Genomic DNA, 22,035 nt, shown 5'->3' with positions numbered 1-22,035 from the left:
AGTAGCTTTGATTTCAGGACATCAGACTCAGTTACACACGCGAAACTTAAACTACTATTCCAGGTATTATTATCACAGCAATTTATATTATCACCGATCCGGCTGGTTCCGACTTATACTACCTGTAATAGAAAGAAGACTTTCGGGAAAGTTTCAGCCCGATAGCTATAAAACTGAGAGACTAGTTTGCGTAGAAACGGACGGACAGACAGACGGACATGGCTAAATCGCCTCGTCTAGTGATGCTGATCAAGAATATACTTTATGGGATCGGAAACGTCTCCTTCACTGCGTTGCAAACATCTAACTGAAATCATTATACCCCCTCCAAGAGTATAAAAATGCGTAAGCGAATGTTTACAGACGAACTTTGCATTGAGTTTAGTATATGTGACATGGCTAATCCCCCAGCGTGGCTACCTCTGTCTGAACGAAAGAGATCGTAGCCACCACACTCTAACGAATCACTAACATAAGACGAAAACCACGTTTCGGATAAACGGATCAATGTTTCATGTAACATATAAATACCTAAATTCAATTTAAATTTTATTCACTAAGCTTTGAGCGATAATATTGTAGCGTTTAACGAATGATTTCTGTGGTGAGTTCTAGGATCTGTCCTCACGGGTGCACACTATGGGGTCCGGCCCTTGCTCGTCTACTTTCAAATCCGCACACTAGCTACATATTATTATTTTTAAGACCAGAGTGTGCTGACGAAAAATTATGTGAGATATCAAAACCATAAGAAAAAATAGATAAATTCAGAAAAAACAAAAGAAAGAAAAGATCGGGAATAGTTAGAGACAGCAATGCCCCAGTTGTCGCGAAATGCCCACCCAACATATGATCACCCCTATAAAAAAAATAAAATCTATTTAGTTAAATATTTATATGATGTTGTCATATGTATTTAAAAATAAGAAGAAATAATAAAAAAATGTGACCAGGCATTGTATTCCATCAATCGAAAATGTTACTTTTATGTGCTAATAGGTACTTAAATTCCATTGCCTTAAATTTAATTTTGACTTCACTATCAATCAGAGATCTTTGCTCAATATTACTATTATACAATTTTCAAGTTTAGTGAGGCTATTGGTATACGGTTCTTTTAAATTCACTCGGTAAATGAAATAGATATAAATTCAATACTTATAAAAAAAAAGCTCACAGCTTATGCGTTGGTTCCAGCGACGAAAGATCGATCTCTCGGGCAGGTAGCAGTAAAGAGGATTTTGGGGTTCGCCATTAACGACAAAACTATTCTATAAAATCTTTTACATGGAAAGCTTTTAGGCATACATATCTCTTTACTAAGAACCGGTTGCGATGCATTCACTTGACCACAATTTTAATAACTATATTCACTATTAATTTTATGATTAGCTTGCCTATTTCTGATTGTTATTAAATTTACAAAAAAATATATATGTATATATAAAATCTCATGCGCTGGATAAAATAAATTTAAGACTTTTGCATTTTGACGTTGTATAAGAACTATGCGAAAGTTAGGTATATTACTAGAATTTTGATTTCGACGGCGTGCCTCTATTTTTCGTTTCATTAAATTTTCTTTACTTTAGCACATTTAAAAATGGTCGGATTTTTATACCCTTGCAGAGGGTATAATGATTTCAGTCAAAAGTTTTCAACTCAGTGAAGGGGACGTTCCCGACCCAATAAAGTACATATATTCTTGATCAGTGTCACTAGTCGAGTCGATCTAGTCATATCCGTATGACCGTCTTTCCGCCCGTCTTTCCATCAGTTTCTACGCAAACTAGTCTCTCAGTTTTAAAGCTATCGGGCTGAAACTTTCCCAAAAGTCTTCTTTCTATTGCAGGTAGTATATATCTCGGAACTAACTGGATCGGCAACTATATCTTGTAGCTCGCATAGGAACTATCATTACTGTATCATAAAGTTGCTATAGAAACAACCCGAAATTTAGTCGGAAAATATGAAAAAATTATATCTTTGGTGTTTTTTAACATATAACATTCTTAGCTTGGAAATAACATTTTTTAAAGTAACTCTGAGTTTCGAATTAAATTTTATCAAAATCGGACGACAATATCATATAGCTGTCATAGGAACGATCGGAAAAATGGTGTGAAAATAATATGAAACAAATTACAGCTTTGGGTGTTTTTGACATATTATCTTATAACAATGGGAAAATAATTGTTTATATATTAAGAATTTCGAATTCAATTCAATAAACATTTAACTAATTTAACTTTTCTTCTTGTTAAATTATAAATTGGCACTTAAAAGACATTTGGCCGTAGCGGGTCCTAATGAGTTCCAGGTTATGTATTCCCTTCTTATGCATATTCTGCGGTGCTATCGGTCAAGAAGGTTAAACATCTCTCTAAGTCACTTCTTTTTAGTTCCTCAATTTTCCATCCAATTAACTTTGGGGCACGATGTTTACATCATGCTCCCACCGTCTAGTAGGGGTACTCTTACTGATGCCCATATTGATGGCCAACGTGAGAAATATATAAGACATATCTAAAGAAAATCTGGGGTTAGGATTGATAAATACATATTTTTTAATCACTTACATATCAATAACTCAGCAAAATATTACACCAAAAATAATTCCCAGCTCCACTGGCTGCACTTGATCTTTGTATTATTTCAACGATACTTCAATATATTATATTTTAAATAAAAATTTGGTCGGATTAAGGCAAAGTCACGTCTTGTTAACTTGGATGTCAATTAGAAAGGAACCTTGCCAAATATAGGCCGTTTTAGGCTAGGGTACTATCGGAAGTTCGCAACAGATGATTAAGATAGATGACTTATTCGAGCTTCCCACTGCACCTCGGGTACAGCTCTTTCAGCAAACAGATGTGTAATTAGCTAGAACAACAAGCCGAGCTTACAATTTTTTTAAAGCACGCTTTAATGACATACACCAAGGTCAGTTCTCTGATTACCAAGTACTCCAAGTATCGTATAGCTGCTCGCACTCGGCGTACATACATTGTCATCCATTACCAACAAACCAGACAATCAGTAACTATACGCACTTACTGTTTTTGCTATATTAATTAGTCTACGCACAACTATTAAACACAAAAAAAGAGTCTTGGGAGAGAGTGACATACCTAATTAAGAGAGTCGTAATTTTAGAGTTTGAAAAATCTGAAGTCTAGTGAAGAGGTAAGATACGCATTTAAAGTACCTATTTATAATTTGATTAGGATACAGGAACATATCGGCGGCGAACCCCCTCATAATTCGCGGAGATTCCAGAAGACGAAGTTGATGAGCGCGGGAGAGGAGAAGCTGGCTTATAAGCGCCAAGGTCTTCCGAGAGCGCTAAAAGCTAATCCAACTCTCGACGCAGTAGATTTTCTCACTGCACCGGACGTGGACTAGGCCTTTGCGGGTGAACACAGCAATGAGAAGTCTGCGCTTTTTAAGCTTCATTGCCTCTTTAAATATTACATAGTGCTTTCTCAAATGCTGCTCATTGACATAGAGAGCGGCTTGTGAGTCGAAGCCCATCATATGCAAGCTTAGTTGATGTTTTGCTGTGCGGCGATAAGCTCTGATTCAGCGCAGCAGAGTGATTTTTTCGTGCTGATTCTCCATCCGACTTTTGAACACCGAGTCTACAGAAGAGTTTTGTCTCTTTCTGGCGGTGCTAGCTTAGTGAAAGAAAGAGCTGCTTATAAAGCACCTTCAAGTTTTCCCCCTTAATAAATGGATTTCCATGCACGCGTAAGTCACACGCCTGATGTGCCATCTGTTATGCTACTAATTTCCAAAGAAGATTTGCATTATTCACAGTGAAAGCGAGATCTTATTACACTTTTAACGCTTGTCTACGCTTATTGTAGCAATAAGTTCAGAGTGAAAACTATTTTTATTTGCAGCTTAGAAAAAAACACACAAAACAACAGTTTTGAGTTCGATCTTTTTTTTTAGAGTGTTTAATTCTACTACAAACGACTCACACTGAACAGCTTGCGCGAAGATAGAAAAGGAAAACTTGAGTTCTGCAGCTGATAAAACATAATCATTCCATAGTTTCCAAGTCCTGCCGTATGCGAAACGGGATATAACTGTTGTTATTGTCTCAACCTTTAAGTAGGAAGAAGAATTTATGAATCATTGTAAGCAACCATATGGGCTATTACTTGCTGTTTTATTTGGAGTTGACTTTTGAGGAACATTGCAGCCAAGTGCTGATTATATAGCCTATGGGTTGAGTCCATAGACAAAAAGGAAGGGCTTTCGAACCAAGCCGACGTATTGGGACCTTTGACCTTACCATAAGAAAAGGTGGATTAGACGATAAATTTGTAGAGAGGCTTTGCGACTTTGCCAGTTTTTGAAGACTAAATTTTTGCAACGTGCCGTACAGGCGAAGAGAGATTATGGAAGAGGCTCTGCACGATGCGTCAAATGCGATATTATTCGAAGATACGAAGAAGGGACGACACAGTTGAAATGTATTTATTCAACGAATGGCACATAAAATTATGACATTCAAAGAATGTCATTTCCAATTTTTACAAAGAAATATGGCAATGAAAGCAATTGTCCGGACTTGCCTCGAAAAAAGTTGAATTGCGGTGCCCTTCATAACTGGGTGCTGGATCATCATAAATCCAAAAATCCAAGTTCATTCGGTAGATAATAGTTAGGCCCTGGTAACGCTGTAGAGTTTTTTTTTTGGCAATTTGTCATTGTAAAATTAAAATTATTAACAAAAAAGACTCGACAGCCTTACCTTGTAAAATATGCACAGAAATAGTGTTTAAAATAAAAAATAGTGTTTAAAATAGTCAATTCAAAAGGATTGGTGCAGTAGTTTTGAAGTTATGTTGGGCACCGACTTTGAAAACGTGAGTGAGAGAAAACGCTTTAAAGATATAAAAATACTCATAACTTCGACAATTTTGTTTTAACTGACTTTTGAGCAATCTATTCATAATATTATCTTGGCAAAGTTGCCGTCAAATTTCTGATGTTTAGTATTTGTGGTAGTATGCTGTTGTCACTTGCTGAAGAATTTAAACTATTATTATTTGCGAACATAGAAGGATTTCTTTCTCTGTCAGACCGATTACAATTTGACAATAATAAGGTCCTTGCGGATACACATAGTTCTTCTAACTCCTCTCTATGCTAATTAAATATCAATTCCTTCTTATTGGTGATTGCAACTTTTAACGCCTTTCGATGGTTTTAACTATATTATTCTTGTTCCGCTCAAGCTGTTCCAGCAATTCGTTTGTGTCGTTCTCAGCTGAGGGAGTTATACCAATTCGTGTTTAGACTTCCAGAGATTGTGGAGGACAGCAGTTGTGCGCTTAATCTATGATGATAATCTTGTTATTATTTATATTTAATATTTAGAATGTAGTATTTTGTAGTAATGTAAGAATAACCGTTTCTTGCTGACGTGTAGGGGGTATTTATTAGCATTAATCATCTGTGTAAATTGTGCGTTTTATTCTAAAAGCTTTTTTATTCAACCATGTTGACCACTCTCTTTTTTTAGATCTTCTTCCGTATTAAATCAAAGTTAGATTTAGTATTTTGTATAATCAAATTTTAGTATGATCGTCGCTTGCCGCTCTGTTGGGGGTAATTGGGTTGGGTTATTAGCGATGATCTGCTGTGCTACTCCCCTGCTCGCAGCTTTTGATAGTCAGGCATCGCAAAAAACATAGAAAACAATAACAATACAATAAAATGTTCATACAAAATGTTAGGTCTGTGTTCGAGAGGGAGAATTTTTCTTTTAGCGGTGTCTTGTGAGACGCTGATTAGGACGGGCTCATTGAGTTGCACTCTTTCCTATTCGTATTCGCTGTAAAGACAACGTACTCAACGAATTTCTGGTCTTATTTGAATAGTAGAGATGTAGTTTACTCGGATGCATCTAAAGGGAAAATGAATGGTATATTCTCACAGCTCAACATTGGCATGTCTAGAGATTACTATGGTACCTGCGTTTGTGTAAACCCGATGCTACAGGCTTACTTATTGGGCAAGTTTTGGAGACAGAGCAACGTCTGAACTTTTCGGAATTAAGACCATCTGGGAACATAAATCATCATTCACCATTGTCGTGACGAGTCTGACACAGTCCGAACGAGTATCAGTGTAACCTGCGATACACCACAGTTTAAAGCGAAAAATGATCGAAAATATGGGCAATTGGCTAGATAATGACCCATATTTAGCCGAAGGCGCTTTACTGTATGTAAGCGATTGTCAGGCAATAGTTTAATTAGTTCCGGACATTTTAATATCTTGTTATCTGCACTTGAACGCATTTTACATGTACAAATGTAATTCTCGGTTTTCCCACAATTTGGGTTCCTAACCAATTCTAAATATGGTCAATGCCAATCTTGTAGCATGATCCTTTACCGTTGTCGTGACGGGTCTGACACAGTCCGAATGAGTATCAGTGAAACCCGCGATACATCACAGGATGCAGCGAGGAATGATGAGCAGATGGGCAATTGGCTAAATAATGACCTTTTTTTTTGCAATCAAAGGCCAAAGGCGTTTTACTGTACTTAAGCGTTAAGATACATTACCTGAGAGGCTGCGCAACGGTTACTAAGTTGGACTTGGCAAAAGGTGCTAATCCGAACTATGGCGATAAATTGTCAAAGCGATCTCTTTAGCAATACAGCGTCTTTAAGTAATTTTCGAGTGTGATATGTAAAGCTCAAACTGTTTTCAGAGCTGGCCCTCTCACACTACCAACAGAAACTATCGACCGCGATATCGCATTCGGATCGCGGAAGTCACTCCCATTCGGGAAGAAATGTGTCATTTCGGCGGCACTTCTCGGAGTCACTTCGGCGACACTTCGGGAAGTCACTTTGGCGACTCTTATTGAAGTTTCTTTGGCGACACTTCCAGGATTGACTTCGGCGATACTTTTAAAAGTTTTTTCCAGTAACTTTTTTTTTATCGTCTATCTATCGTCCAGAAGTGTCTCAGAAGATACTTCTTCGAGATCGCGACCCTTTTTGTTGTTGTAAAATGTGTGCTATCGTTTATCCATTATCCAGAAGTGTCTCAGAAGTTACTTCTTTGCGATCGAAATGTGTGCTATCGCCTTTCTATCTTCCAGAAGTGACTAAGAAGTTACTTCTACGCGATATATGTATATTTTCTTTTTGTAAAATGGTTACTATCGTCTTTCTGTCTTCCAGAAGTGATTTAGAATAGACTTCTGGACGATAGGCGATAGAATTATCGCCCTTTTGCTTGCAGGGACGTTGATGCACTTCGAGCAGTACAAACAAGTGGCCCAACGACACCACGCACGTGCTTGTTACGCGCTTATAAGTTTGAAAAAAAAAATGGGAGTTTACGAGGAAGATAAATAAAACAAATAGAGACGGGACCACAAATGAAAACAAAAGGCACAACTAAGAATGAAGCAAATAAGTTAAAGTATTAGTTTTTAATACCAGGATAGAAGTTGAAGTGAAAATTAATTATAAAGATTGTTAAATTTACATAGAACAACAAAACGGTTTGTGCAGACAAAAATTTGATGTAAATCGTTGCAGATTTAGAGGATAATAATTTCGTATTAGCCTAACAGAAACATTAAAAGTTAGGCGGCGTACATGTTCTACGATTTTGCATAAAAGTAATACCAAGCAATGTTCTACGATTTACAAGTAAACCGCTAAGGGCACAAATTACTACCCTGAAAAAATCCAGTTGTCACGTATATAAATTTTTGAATATAATCCTCTGAGTCCTATGATTAAAAAAACTTGAAATCCAAATTTGAAGATTTCCTTAAAACTTAAGCATCTCTAATTTGAAAATAGAGTGGTTGACAGAGTCAAAGGCTTTAGTAAAACATGTATATAAAACGTCAGTCCGTATTTTTTTCTTGAATCCATATATTACAATAGATTACACTTCAAAAAGGTTGGTGGTGGTCGATCTTAGCTTCACAAAACCATGCTGACACGGTGATATAAGCGATGAACATAAATGTTGCAAATGAGAAGTGAGAAGTTCAAATGCTTTAGGAATTGCCGAAAATTTAGAAATATTTAATTCTGTGTATCCGCATTTGCACACTTCTTTTGAAGTGGAATAATAAAAGGGATAATAAAAAAAGTAGGAAAAACTGATGATGAAATAGACAAATTACAAAGTTTAAGAATCGGTTGATGCACAAAACTTAAGCACACACCCGGGGAGTCCATGTGGACCGGGAAAATAAGTTGGCGTTTTCGTTGTTAAATCCCTCAAGAAAGCTTTCTGTAATTAAAGGGGCCCTATTAAAGGGATTATGGTAATTAAAATGTAACCTAAATTTTGGGCGGGGATTAGGGATGTAAAAAATATATTTTAAAAAACAATACACTTGGTCCTCGCTTAACACGAGGGTTACGTTCCTAGAAATGCTCGTGTTAAGCAAAATCGTATTAAGCGAAACATGGGTTCAGTACAAATAAAGGAGTTACGCTCTTAAAATTCAAAATTGGCAGCAATCAAAAATTTTTATTGTTTAAATCCGGCCTGTTTTTATCAAAGTTTCATAAATTTGTTTAAAATAAATATTAGGTATATGCCTTTAATAAAGGCAAAACACTTATATTTTCAAAATTAAAAGTTGATATTAAGTTGAAACCTGAAAAGCTGAATTATATATGTTTTTAATATGTAATCATTTTAACACTTTTTTACCCTCCTCAAAATCTTTGACTTTTTTTCAAACATCTGCAAAGCTTAATATTTTTGCACCCACTTAAACACACTAACTCTGACAGATCGAACACAAGCACAATGGCACTAGCGCATTAATTAACGAAAAAAAAATGAAAAAATCGTGTAGGAAAGAGGTTTTTAGCGTGTTAAAAGGGAGAGGGGAGCAAATTTGTAACCGTGTAAAACCGAGTTCGTGCTAAAAGAGTCCGTACTAAGCTAGAGGCAAGTGTACATCTATATTGTTTTAATACAAATAAATATTTATAACGCTTTGTTACTATTTATTTACTAGATTCGTCGGAAAGTATGTAACAGATAGAAGAAATCGTTCCCAACCCCAAAAAGTATATATATTCCTAGCCAGGGTCAAAGCCAGGGTCCGTCTGTATTTCTGCTTTATATTAGAGTCGTCCGATTTTTATTAAATTAAATTCGAAATTCTTTCAAATACAAATATCTCAAAAAACACCGAAGCTAAAATGTGTTTCATATAATTTTGATAAAATTCAATTTGAAATTCACAACTAATTACAAAATTATATTTCGAAGCCTAAGCCTCCTTTTATTACAATGGGAATTAACACATATAGTTGCCCGATCAGGCTGGTTCTGACTTATTTTCTACCTGCAAAAAAAAGAAAACTTTTGGCAAAGTTTCAACCTGATATATCTAAATCTGAGAGAATAGTTTGCGTAGAAACAAAGGGAATGGCTGGGTCAACTCGTCTGTTGATGCTGATCAAGAATATATATACTTAATGGGGTCAGAAAAGTCTCCTTCACCGCCTTGCAAACTTTAGACTGAAATCATATTGCCCTCTGCAAAGGAATATTGAGAAGTGACTACAGAGTGACAAAAACTAGAGCTGTGCAGAGAAATAGAGCCTTCAAGACTCATTCTTTCGAGAATCTTCGAACGGGCAACACGAACAATTGCGACTCGCTGCGCATCCTAGAAAACCAAAATAAAATCATGACGAACGAAGCAACTCCCAAGGCAGTTGACAGACCCCTATCCGACATATTTATTTTCTTGATCAGGATCACGAGTCAATCTAGTTCGTATAAACGCTGAGATCTCAAAAATTTATAGAGCTCGAATTCGAGTATGACCAGCCGCCGGTAAAATTGTTGCTAAAATGTATTCTTCTTGTTAATATCTATCAAATAACTCATGTTTTCCACGCTTGCTTCGTACTGTTTTACAAAACGTCGACCAGCACTGAGTTGCAACCTGAGTGATGGGAAAACAAATTTTATATTATGAATATCAGTAGCATACGAAAATTAAGATTGTTAAACTTTCACATCATCCACCTGAATCTTAACTCATGCGGGAACCGAATTTCGTTTACCCTTTGAATCAGTACTCTTTCTGCGATGGCTGAGATTAATTGCTGTGCTGTACATCCCTAATCAAAAAAGGAAGTTTCACTGGCGACATCCATAATAGCATTATTTCCTATAGGTAGATAATAGTGAGTTAAAGTGCAGGAGAGGGTGAGCAGCAGTGAGTTACTGGAAGATATTGGAAGAGTATGTTTTTTCTGTTCGAAAGAACAAATTTTATCGCATATCCGTTGGTCAGCAAAGAGAGCGATGGAGATATGCAGCGAAGCGAACGTTCTCTCATTGGCGCCATTTAAAGTCGATTTTTGTATTTGTTTATAATTTTTAAAAAGATGGTCCGATTTGGAATGGACAGACAGATATAGCTTGATCGCCTCGCCGTGTGATACTGGAAAAGAATATATATATTTTATAGGGTCGAAAACGCATTCTTTTACCTGTCACATATTTTTCGGAAACTGATAATAAAACTACATTTGGGCGAGTCGGTTCCTCAAGCAATTCATTCTGAACCGACCTAGAACCGACGACACAATTTTTGTAGATCCGAGGGTGGTCCGATAAGTACTTAGCCTCCAAAGGAAATACGAAACTTCTGGGAATTTATTTCTTAACATAATATCCTTTTAGCTCGATACACTTGACCCAGCGATGCTCACACTTCTTTAAGCCGCCTAAAAAATGCGTTTTCTCGAGGTCTGCAAAATAGGCCTCTGTGACGGTCACAGCGAGTGACATTTTCAAGTTTGGAAACAAAAAGAAGTCACACGTTGCCAAATCTGGAGATTAGATGGATAGGGTAGCAGTTCGTAGCCCAATTCGACCAATTTGGCCTTGGCGAGGACGGAAGTGTGAGCCGGTGCTTTGTCATGATGGGGCCGTATTTTTTGCAATTTGGCGGCGAATCGTCCTCGTTTTGCCCTTCTCTAGGTAGTCGATGTAGATTACATCTTGTGAATCTCAAAAAACGGTGGCCATCGCCTTTCCTGCCGATGAGACAGTCTTCGCCTTCTTCGAAGCAGGTTCGCCGGGTGAAGTTCACTGTTTCGACTGTTCCTTGGTATCTTACACACCAGGAACAGTCGAAACAGTGAATCCATGTTTGGATCCATGTTTCGTAGACGGCCACGAAACTCCTTTGGTTTGCGCCTAAACTGCGTCAAACATTGCTCTGAAGTTGCGTTTGTTGTCCGGAGTGAGCAAAGGCTGCACCCACCTGCGCGGACAGCTTTCTCATGCCCACAATTTCATGCTGGATATGACCCACACGTTTGACATGCCTACTGTGTCTGCCAAAACGAGATCGTGGATTTTTGTCACGTTATTCTCCTTAATAGCCGTTTTCGGGAATCCTGGGAGTGGCTCATCAAAATCCGACGTGCGATCACGTAGAAACTCGCTTAACCAATTTTTGGCGATCGCCATCGAAGGAGAAGAGTCACCGTACACAGCATCCGAGTGCTCTTTGATTTCGTTGCGCTATTTCCCTTCCAAAAACAAGAATTGAATCAGGCCGATATTGCTCTTTCTTTATTTTTATTAAATTCGCGGACACGTCCGATTCCACACGAGAATGTACATTTCTCTTGCGATAGTGACGCCATTTGGCGGTGAGTCTAAGTACTTATCGGACTGCCCTAGTACATGGGTTCTGGCATCTCGGATCGGACATTTATTTCAGAAGTATTTCTCTCCTCTATTAAAAAGCGGTTATGGAGTCATTTTAGCCCCTGGTATATTAACGAGTTACAAGGCAGAACAAGTGGAAGTCAACGAAGTTATAAACGGGAGAAGACGTAGCCATACAAACACAGTTAAAGCCCTTTATTTTTAAAGGTTGGGTATTGCGAACTAACTTATCGAATTCGCACAACCGAAAGTATAAATTCAGGTAAGCTGTTAAAATCAAACAAGGAAGAACGCTATAGTGGAGTGCCTCGACTATCAGATACCCGTTACCCAGCTCAAGGGAGCAAAAGGATAATTTTGATATATAAGAAGAAAAGCTATATTTTACGGCGCCACCTTCCGACTATTTCAGTATATGTTGTTATGTGGGCGGCAGAAAAATTTAATCGTTTAACCCGTTTGTGGGCGGGCGCCATACGAACGAAAAATTGATGGTAAAATAATATGAAAAAATTATATCTTTGGTGTTTTTAAACATATTGTTATATGTTATATAATATATTTTTAATTGGACAAAATCGGACGACTATGTCATAAAGCAGCCATAGAAACGATCGGAAAATTAGTCGGAAAATTTGAAAAAAATTTATCTTTAAAGTTTTTTAACATATAATTTTCTAAGCTTGGAAATAACATTTTTTAATTAGTTCTGAATTTTTAACTAAATGTTATCGAAATCAGACGACTATATCGAATATCTGTCATAGGAACGATCTGAAAATTGGTGTGAAAATAATATGAAATAAATGATAGCTTTGGTGCTTTTTGACATATAACCTTCTTAGCTTGGAAATAACAATTTTTCATTAGTTATTAATTTGGAATTACATTTTATCAAAATCGGACGACTATATCATATAGCTGTCATAGGAACGATCGGAAAATTGGTGAAACAAATTATAGCCTTGGGGCTTTTTGACATATAATCTTATAATATTAGGAATATAAATTGTTATATTTTTAAGAATTTCGGCAAGCCGAAGTTGACTTCCTTTCTTGTTTTTAATCTGCGTTTGTTTTTAAGACAAAAAATCACCAATTTCAGACTTTTTTTTATTTTTTGCCTATGAAATCAACCACTGCGCATTGGTTTGTTCTTCCCTTGTAAGAAAAGCTTCCTTAAGAAATCTGCCCACGTTCACCCAACTGGAAAACTTTCTCAACAACCAGCTCGGCAGTATCGTCATCCTTAATAATAGATGCTCTCTGAAAGAGGTCCAACCCTCCAAGCCACATCAATCGATGCCACGGACTCCCAGTAGACCCAACATCAGCTGTGTATAGGAGCACTGCGTTGCGTGCACTCTGGAGGGCCTCAAATCCTGCGTCATTGTCCAGATTTTCTGCAAAAGGATTCCTTGGCCCGGACAAATGCAAAGCTTGTCTTAATCATCTAAGCATCGCGCATGCGCTATCGCAATGCCTGAGTAGTAAATATGTTTTGTATGCGTCCGAAATGGATAACGTTGTAGTCTGACAGCTTACAGCTGCATTTACTCTTCAGAGCTGAGAATAAGTTCATGCACGGAGTAAAATTCTTAACAGACATTAAAACGGTTTTCATCCTTCTCTACCTGTCCGGAGATCCTAACTTTTAACAATCACGCTGAATCGACAAATTGACAAATTGCAAAATTTTTCTGGTCGGATGTGAGCATCTTTTTATTTTGGGTGAACATTAACCCATTACGATGTTATTGACTAATATTGACTCCAAAATTCTTCATTCTTCTTTTTGTATGATTCTGTGATTCTTATTAAGAATAAGCGCAAGAGTTTTAGTAGTTAAAAAGTAAATTATAATTATATCAACCTTTATCGATATTTGCCTCATCGATACAAGAAAGCTGAAATACATCATGTATCACAAAAAGATAGCGAACTATTTTTACGCTCATAGTACCGATCATGATGCATGAATTTTCACATCTTGATTAGTATCATGTGCGTTCAGCAGAAGTATCGTAAAAGTTTCATTAGTCATAGGTATCATGTTGGTCTGTTAAGAGTGCAGGTTCTATACATCCATACGCAGCCAAATGCAATTCAGCAGGGTGCCATGCACACAAACCGCCCAAAACTACTCCTTTAGTTCCGACAAAAAATTTCAGTTATGAGTCAGCTTGCACGAGTGAAGCACAAGGGACACTTAGGGAACAAATTCAAATGACACTTTTTTAAAGTCACTCTGGATTTTACTTGTTCTGTATACTCATTTGTTGTGCACACAATTTCTGAATATTTCCAATCAGTTTTTATACCCATTACTCGTAGAGTAAAAGGGTATACTAGATTCGTCGGAATGTATGTAACAGGTAGAAGGAAGCTTTTCTGACCCTATAAAGTATATCTATTCTTGATCAGGATCACCAGCCGAGTCGATCTAGCCCTGTCCGTCGTATGAAGGCGGAGATCTCGAAAACTATAAAAGCTAGAACAGTCAAACTTGGCATCAGATTCCTGCACAGCACAAGTTTCAGCGGGGTGCAACGTCCACTCTAACGCCCACAATACGGAAAAAACTGTAGCTCCTACAGTTTTTATAATATAAACAAGATTTTAACTGAAATGTGTTTGTCTCATAAATACCTATTGACTGACCTAAAAAAAATGCCACGCCCACAAACGGTTTAAACACTTAAATCTGACTGACGCCCACATAACATCTACTGAAATAGCCGGTAGGTGGTGCCCCAAATTATTGATTTGTTGCTTATATATCTCCAATTCCCTCTTGCTCCCTTAAGCTGAGTAACGGGTATCTTATAGTCTGGGCAGTCGACTATAGCGTTCTTTCTTGTTGCTTATGAAATCCCTTGCAAGTGACATGTCCCAAAGAATTCACTTCGAAAATTCTGAATATTTTGGCAAGCCGAAGTTTGTACATATACCCTTGCAGTTATAAGAAAAATCAACTTTAGTAAATAATTTTTTCATAATATTTTCTCATTAATTTTCCGACTGTTCCTACGACAGCTATATTGTATAGTCGTCCGATTTTGATATAATTTAATTCGAAATTCAGAACTAATTTCAAAATGTTATTTCCAAGCTAAGAAGGTTATATGTTGAAAAACACCATAGATAAAATTTGTTCATATTATTTTACTATTAATTTTCCGGTTGTTACTATGACTGCTATATGATATAGTCGTCCGATTTTGATAAAATTTAATTCAAAATTTAGAACTAAATAAAAAATGTTATTTCCAAGCTTAGAAGGTTTTTTTAATTAAAAAAAATACAATTAAAAAAAAAAAAAATCCGATAGTTCCTATGGGAGCTATAAGATATAGTTGTCCGATCCTACTGGTTCCGACTGATATATTACCTGCAATAGAAAGAAGACTTTTGGGAAAATTTCAGCCCGATAGCTTAAAAACTGAAAGACTAGTTTGCGTAGAAACGGACAGACAGACGGACAAACAGACAGGCATGGCTAGATCGACTCGTCTAATGACGCTGATCAAGAATATATATACTTTATCGGACAAATATATCATATAACTGCCATACGAACGATCGGAAAATTGGTGGAAAATAACAAGAAAGGAAGTTAACTTCGGCAAGCCGAAGTTTGTATACCCTTGCAGTTATAAAAAATAATCAACAATTTGTAAAGAAGTCTCGTCGGCTGGGATATACTATTTACCGAAAATATTTTTAAAGATATGGGACAAAAAGGTCTAGGACGAAAATCGGAATACGGAGTGAGACAACCGGAATACGGAATGAGAGAAATAGTTTATTCGGTGTCTGCTGTAGAGCGAAACGGGTCAGCAGTAACGGGCACGAGAGAGAGAGGATCGATTATGGAGACAGCTTTTCCCTAGGGCAGAATTTATGGCCTAAAATCTAGGCATTTGTCTTGAAATATTTATATTTATGCGTGGCCAGCTTGATTCTTATTCTTGAGTTTTCTCTCGAGTTGTATTAAAATTACGCGAGAAATACATTTATTGGAGCATTTTATTGATTTATTTGTAACCCGAGTTTCTACTTTTACTTTATTTGGTTTTCCCAGCAAGTGGCCCCAGTGACTCAATCATTGGCTCCTGTCGAAGTGTTTTTGGTTGGCTCTCGCCTCGGCCAGATTGAACGTCATCCACCGGCTGGTTTGTGGCAAGCTCGTTGCTGTTGTGCTGTTTTCGTACAGACTTCTGGAGCTGCTGCTGCGCTACTATTTTCGTGTATGCTCCCGCCGTCTGCGGTTATCCTTGGATGCTTCTCTGCTGCTCACGTCTTGATGTGTACTTTTCTTCGTGCCGGCTTCTCCGTTTCTACCGATGCGGGTATGCTTGGTTTCTGTATCTCTGCTGTTGCTGTTGCTCTGCTACGGGTTTTGAGCGTCAATCGATCCGTAAACATGTTTCTCCATCTGAATGTTTTCGTTGTCGTCCAGTCGTCTGTGTACCAGATTCTGGGTTTCTGGCTCGTTAACTGCTTCCTTCAAATCTGTAGGGATGCCGTTCTGCGTTGCCTGCTCTGGGTATGTTGCAAGCGCACTATGGTGGGAGAAAAGAACTTAATTACTTTGTACGGGCCTTCGTACTTGGGTGCTAGCTTAGCGGCAAAGTTATCCGCCGGCCTGGACAAATGATGCTGCTTTACGAAGACCTATGGTCGGTCTCCACGCACGTCGCCTGAGATCGTAATGCATCCGCTGCTCCAACGAAGCTCTCTGAGTGTTCTCCTGTACTACCTTGAAAATGTCCCGTAGCAATTCCGCTTTCGCTTCGGGTGAACGTGGCGTTTGGCTTAGTCCTGGAGTCACTTCATCATACAAGGGATGTCGTCATGGGAGTCGTGGCTCTCTGCCTTGGACGATGAACGCTGGACTGAATCCGGTTAAGTCTGAGATGCTGCTATTAATTGCCAGTTTCAGTTCGGGCAGAAGTTCGTCCCACGTCGTCTGCTTGTCCTCGATATACTGGGCGACCATCTTTTTAATGGTGCGATTTGCCCTTTCTGTCGGGTTCTGCTGCGGAGTATAAGGTGCTGTATGTTGGATTTCCATTTCCGCCTGCTTGCAGAAAGCTTTAAATGAACGACTCGTAAATTGTGTCCCATTATCGCAGACAAAGGTTCGGGGAATACCAAAGTGATTCAAAATCCTCTCCCGAAAGGATTTTTCGAGATGCGCCGAAGTAGCTTTTCTCAACTCAACCCATTTCAAAAAGGCGTCGAAGAATACGAGCAGCATCGTATTCCCATTTTTGGATCGCGGAAGGGGCCCAATAAAATCAGCGCAGACAGTATCGAACGGCTCGTTAATCTGTCTGGTGAACATTTTACCCGCCTGTTTGGTTTGGCTAACTTTGAACCGTTGGCAAGTGTCACACTACCGGACATACCTGGCAATATCGCGGAAAAGACCCGGCCAGTAATATCTCTGGGCGATCCGGGTGGTTGTCTTCCTGATTCCAAGATGTCCTGCCGTGGGTTGGTCATGGCATTCCGACTGTACTCGCTGTCGGTGTTCCTTGGCCACGCACAGTTTCCAGGGCACGGAGTCCTTGTCGTCAGGTCGGGATCCGATATGCCGATATAGCTGTTGGTTCTCGTACGCGTAGTCCGGATAATATTCAGACCTGTCCTGAACAAGTTTCAGCATCCGCTGGTAATCCCGGCTTATCCTCCTGGATCATCTGAAGTACTTCCAAAGGCTGTCGAGAAAATGCATCTGCAACAATGTTCTGGCTCCTGCGTCGATAGGTGACGTCAAACTGGTACTGCTGCAGTTCCAACGCCTAGCGCGCTATGCGGCCGGTGGGATTATCAATCGAGTTGAGCTACTTCAAGGCGAGGTGGTCCGTTATCATCTCGATCGATAACCTTCCAAGTAGCATCAGAGTTTTCTGATGGTCCATATGATAGGCAGACACTCCTTTTTTGTGGCGGAGTAGTTCTCCTCTGCGGCGGTGAGGCGTCTGCTGGCGAACGCGATGACTCGTTCTTCTCCCTGGATTTTCTGCGTTAAAACTGCTCCTAGGCCATACACTTTATTGAGTAGCAAAGACATGGGCTGCACTACGCTGGCAAATTTGGGTACAAATCTTCTGTACCATGAAGCGATCCCTGGACATCTCCTCAACTCCTTGCATGTGGTGGGCGAAATCTTGTCGGGATCCGTGTGAATTCCCTCCTCACTGATGATGTGTCCCAAGTACACTAGGCTGCGCTTAAATAAACTGCCTTTCTTCGCGTTGGGACGAAGGTTCGCCTTTCATAGCCGTCGGAATACTTCTTGTAGATGCTGCACATGCTCCTCCAAAGTGCGGCCGATGATGATGATATCATCCAAATACGCAAACGCGTTGGGCTCCATTTCCGGTCCTATGTCGCTGTCGAGCGCCCGCTGGAATGTGGTTGGTGCTGAGTGGAGGCCAAACGGCATCACTTTCCAGTGGTAGAAGCCCCTCCCGAAGACAGTAAATGCTGTGCACTCTCGGCAGGACTCGGCTACAGGAATTTGCCAATATCCGCTCTTCAAATCGATCGTCGATATGTTCTTGGCATGGCGCAGACGCTCCATGATGTGCGTTATCCTTGGCAGCGGGTATGCATCTGGAATAGAATGGGCATTTAGTTGTAGAAAATCTACACATAGTGGCATCTCTCCAGATTTCTTGCCCACGAGTACAATAGGGGCGCTGTGGGTGCTCCGTGAAGGCTCTATACAGTCGTTGTGTAGCAGTTCGTCGATCTGCTCATCAATAATCCTCTGCATCGTGGGATTCTTAGGAAAATACCTCTGTTTGATGGGCTTATCATCCCGCATCGTGATCGTATGCTCAGCGATATTTGACACTCCCGTCAATCCTTCCAATTTGACCAATTCCTCCTGTAGGAATTTGTTTACCCAGGGTTCTAATTCTTCTTGCTCGTTGTTTACTGTGATTACGGCTAGTGCTCCTCCAGCGTCAGGTGTGTACCCTGGTCTGGCTGGGGAGGGCGGTAGCCCTTCCTCTACTGGTTCCGCTGAAACAGTAGCTTGATTCCGTCGAAACGGATTATATCGCACGGCGTTGTCCTCTCGAGGCCATAAAATACTGCTGGTCGGGGTGGCTTGCACATCGTTATTTGGATCGTTGTTTGCTGGAATGAACGCGTTTGTCAAGAGAGAAGGCATAGCTAAGTCATTTGTGGGACTGCTTATTAGGAGAGGGTTCAGCTGCAACGAAGCGCGGCCGTATTGGAGAGAGGCAAACACGCCACACAGGAAGTCCATGCCCAATAGCATGTCTTCCATGATCGAAGGGAAAACTAGCAGTCGAAAGGTGACCTTACGTTGGTCCAACCGGACTTTGGCTACCAGAGACTTGGTTACCTCCTTGCGTGAGCCTTCCGCCAGGCTGACATGAGTGTGTAGCGACCGTACGTTATGTGGTGTCCCTACACGTTGAACAACTAGTTCGCTCACGAAGCTTCTGCTAGCTCCGGTGTTTATAGTAGCGTTTAACTCCTGACCCTCGATAAGCACCTGCGCAATAATTCTGCTCGACTGAACATGTAAAATTTCTACTAATTCCGGAGATTTTTGTAGGCAGTCTTCGTCCGCTCCCCGAGGGGGCGAAGACTCCTCTCGTGCTCCGATTGCGGGTGACCTCGTAGTTTACTAGCGGTAAACTTGTTCCAAAGTGGTGAAGTCGTGCCTCCTTGCGTACATCTGATACTCCGGTTGGAGATTTTCATAGATACGTTCCAACTCCTGCTCCGCATTATACCCCGCTCTGTGCATCATGAGTCTGATATTGACTAGGTATTGTTTGAAAGTCTCTTCTCGTCGCTGATCTCTGGTGCGGATCTCATCCTCGAGTCGCTGAAAGTACCTGGGCGGCAGAAAGAAGTCAAGAAACGCCTTCTTGAAGTTCGGTCAAGATTCTCCTAGCAGCTGGCTTGTCCGAAACCATTGATCAGCTGTATCAGTCAAAAGACCAGGGATGGCCTGCGGATCTTCTCCACGTCAACTTCGTATGTTGGATGAAGGTGATGGGGTCCGTGGTTCCGTCAAAAGGGATTCCCCAATTCTTCAGCTTCTCCGCTGGCGTGGCTGCGGACATCTCTGCTTTCCTGGGAAAAATATCCCGCTTGACCGGATGGATCTCCGTGTCTCCAACTACATGGGCGGCAGCTCTGCCTTCTAGTGCTGGCACCTGAAGCTACGTTGGACCCGGTGGGTGTGGGTTCGGAGTCGGTGAACGGAAAAAATTTCGATAGGAATTCTTGAACGAGGGTTAAACGAGGTTCGAACTGGTTAAAATCTTCATCGAAACTTTTATTTTATTTGTCACCAAGAATTTACTGAATTCCCACGTGCAACGACCACAATCCGATGTCAAACGACGATTTAATTCCTCCATTTTCTCGACGGTGATTAAATTTTCTTCGACGACGAGGTAGTTTTAAATTTTTCCACGACGATGTTTTAGAGAGCTGCCGATGCACGTGTTGACTTGGCGACGGTTGTATGAGAAGCCCCCAACCGATGTGATCCCGTTGCCTGTACTCGATCGACTCCTGCTCGTGTGAGAGGGACGACGATGAGAGTGAAACGAAAAACAAAATGGCTGAGCTGTTGGGAGTATACGTTAGCTTTTCCCTACCTCGAAACTCTCGTGACCTGAGTTGGCTAACCTTGAGGGCTCTCGCTCTCCCTCTCTCCGATCATCTGCCTGTATGTGTTTGTTCCTCACGTGATTTGCTGGCCACGTGATCTTTAGGCCATCTTTAGGTCGTCTAAAATTTCGTTAACCCCATGTCCCTACTTGGGCGCCATTCTGTAAAGAAGTCTCGTCGGCTGGGATATACTTAGTCCCGCCAGGGTCTCTATATTTGTAAAATAAAATATTTGTAAAAATATGGGACAAAAAGGTCTAGGACGAATATCGGTTGGATGCCGTGAGATGTAGAGGGCCAGCCACCGGGGTACGGAGTGAGAGAAATAGTTTATTCGGTGTCTGCTCAGAGCGAAACGGGTCAGCAGTAACGCGCATTTGGGCCTGGCTCATAGAATTCGCTACGAGAAGGCCGAGAGAGAGAGGATCGATTATGGAGAAAACTTTTCCCTAGGGCAGAATTTATGGCCTCGAATCTAGGCATTTGTCTTGAAATATTTATATTTATGCGTGGCCAGCTAAATTTTTATTCTTTCCTAAGAAATAAATTTATTAAAGCATTTTATTGATTTATTTGTAACCCGAGTTTCTACTTTTATTTTATTTTGTTTTCCCCGTGTAGTCGGGCGCTAGTTGGCTCAATACAGCCGATACAGTGGCAGAAGAAGATCTAAATTTTCCATTAAAAATATTTCCCGAATTCCTTTGGAAAGAGGACGTGGCAATGCGTGGTATTTTAAATATCTGAGAAATATTTATTTAACTAATGAGCAACAGGTTTTCTAAAGTTGGGTCCACCCCTTTCTCTCGGTGTGGTCAGGCTCGGCAGAAAAAGAAATCAAAGTAGTCAAAGAAAAAAAAAAAATAATATATAAATTCTAGCCTACTCTGGGCGAAGCCGCTTCGAGGCCTTCGAAAAATTTCTCATTGCACGGGACCCTCGCTGGCCAAAATGCGGTTCACTCCACTCACTCATCAGTCTCGGTCTCACGCACACACTCACACACGCTGAACCCGAATGCTCCGCCGCTGGTCTTGGTCGAAGTTTCGGTACTCCTTTTCTTTCGCTCTTCCCTTGGCGTGTGCCAATTTTCGGGGGTTGTTTTCCTGCTCGATCGCATGTCCTCTCTCGCTTGCTCCTCTGCGGCGCTGCTCACGCGAGCACTTTTCGTGGTGAATATTTCGTTGCTCTCCTGGTGTGTGTGTGTGTGTGGCTACTGATGATGCGAGAACGGAGGGGGAAAGATAAACAGAACCTATCGCTTGGGCTTAGCTAAGATAATTATTGTGTACCAATATAACTACAAATCTTACAATTATTGGTTAAGCTTACATATTAAGTGAACTGTACACAGTTTTTACAAAGTTATTCGCGAAGGTTTTGTTTTGTTGTTAGCTGCTGTTGTTGTTGCCGCTGGCTGCTGTTGCTATTGCCGATGGCTGCTGTTGTTGTTGGCGCTATTTGTGAGGGGTCAAACGACTCCTCAAAAATTTTATTAAATTAAATTCGAAATTCTTAAAAATATAAAAATGTATATTCTTAATATTATAAGATAATATGTCAAAAAGCCCCAAAGCTATAATTTGTTTCATATTATTTCCCACCAATTATCCGATCGTTCCTATGACAGCTATA

At 40.1% G+C, this 22,035-nt stretch overlaps 1 protein-coding gene across 5 annotated transcripts in view; it reads left to right on the top strand.

Annotated features, from left to right (window-relative positions):
• The first annotated feature begins 2,913 nt into the window (after positions 1-2,913).
• LOC108027473 (synaptosomal-associated protein 25) overlaps positions 2,914-22,035 on the top strand; it is a 299,679-nt gene continuing 280,557 nt past the window's right edge. The window contains exons 1-2 of one of the 5 annotated variants that reach the window (XM_050886295.1): positions 3,545-3,750; positions 3,803-3,875. Coding sequence is in view for 4 of the 5 variants with exons in the window: in XM_050886297.1 (XP_050742254.1) it covers positions 3,733-3,750 (18 nt within the window). In the remaining variant the exon portion in view is untranslated. Of the gene's footprint in view, positions 2,944-3,526; positions 3,751-3,802; positions 3,876-22,035 lie in introns of those variants that run through there. The other 4 variants (XM_044092587.1, XM_050886297.1, XM_050886294.1 and 1 more) reach the window with 4 other exon arrangements.

The sequence above is a fragment of the Drosophila biarmipes genome, chromosome 3L, assembly GCF_025231255.1.
Source record: "Drosophila biarmipes strain raj3 chromosome 3L, RU_DBia_V1.1, whole genome shotgun sequence".
NCBI lineage: Eukaryota > Metazoa > Arthropoda > Insecta > Diptera > Drosophilidae > Drosophila > Drosophila biarmipes.
The sequence above is the reverse complement of the archived record's forward strand: the minus strand, read 5'-3'. Positions and strand labels throughout refer to the sequence as shown.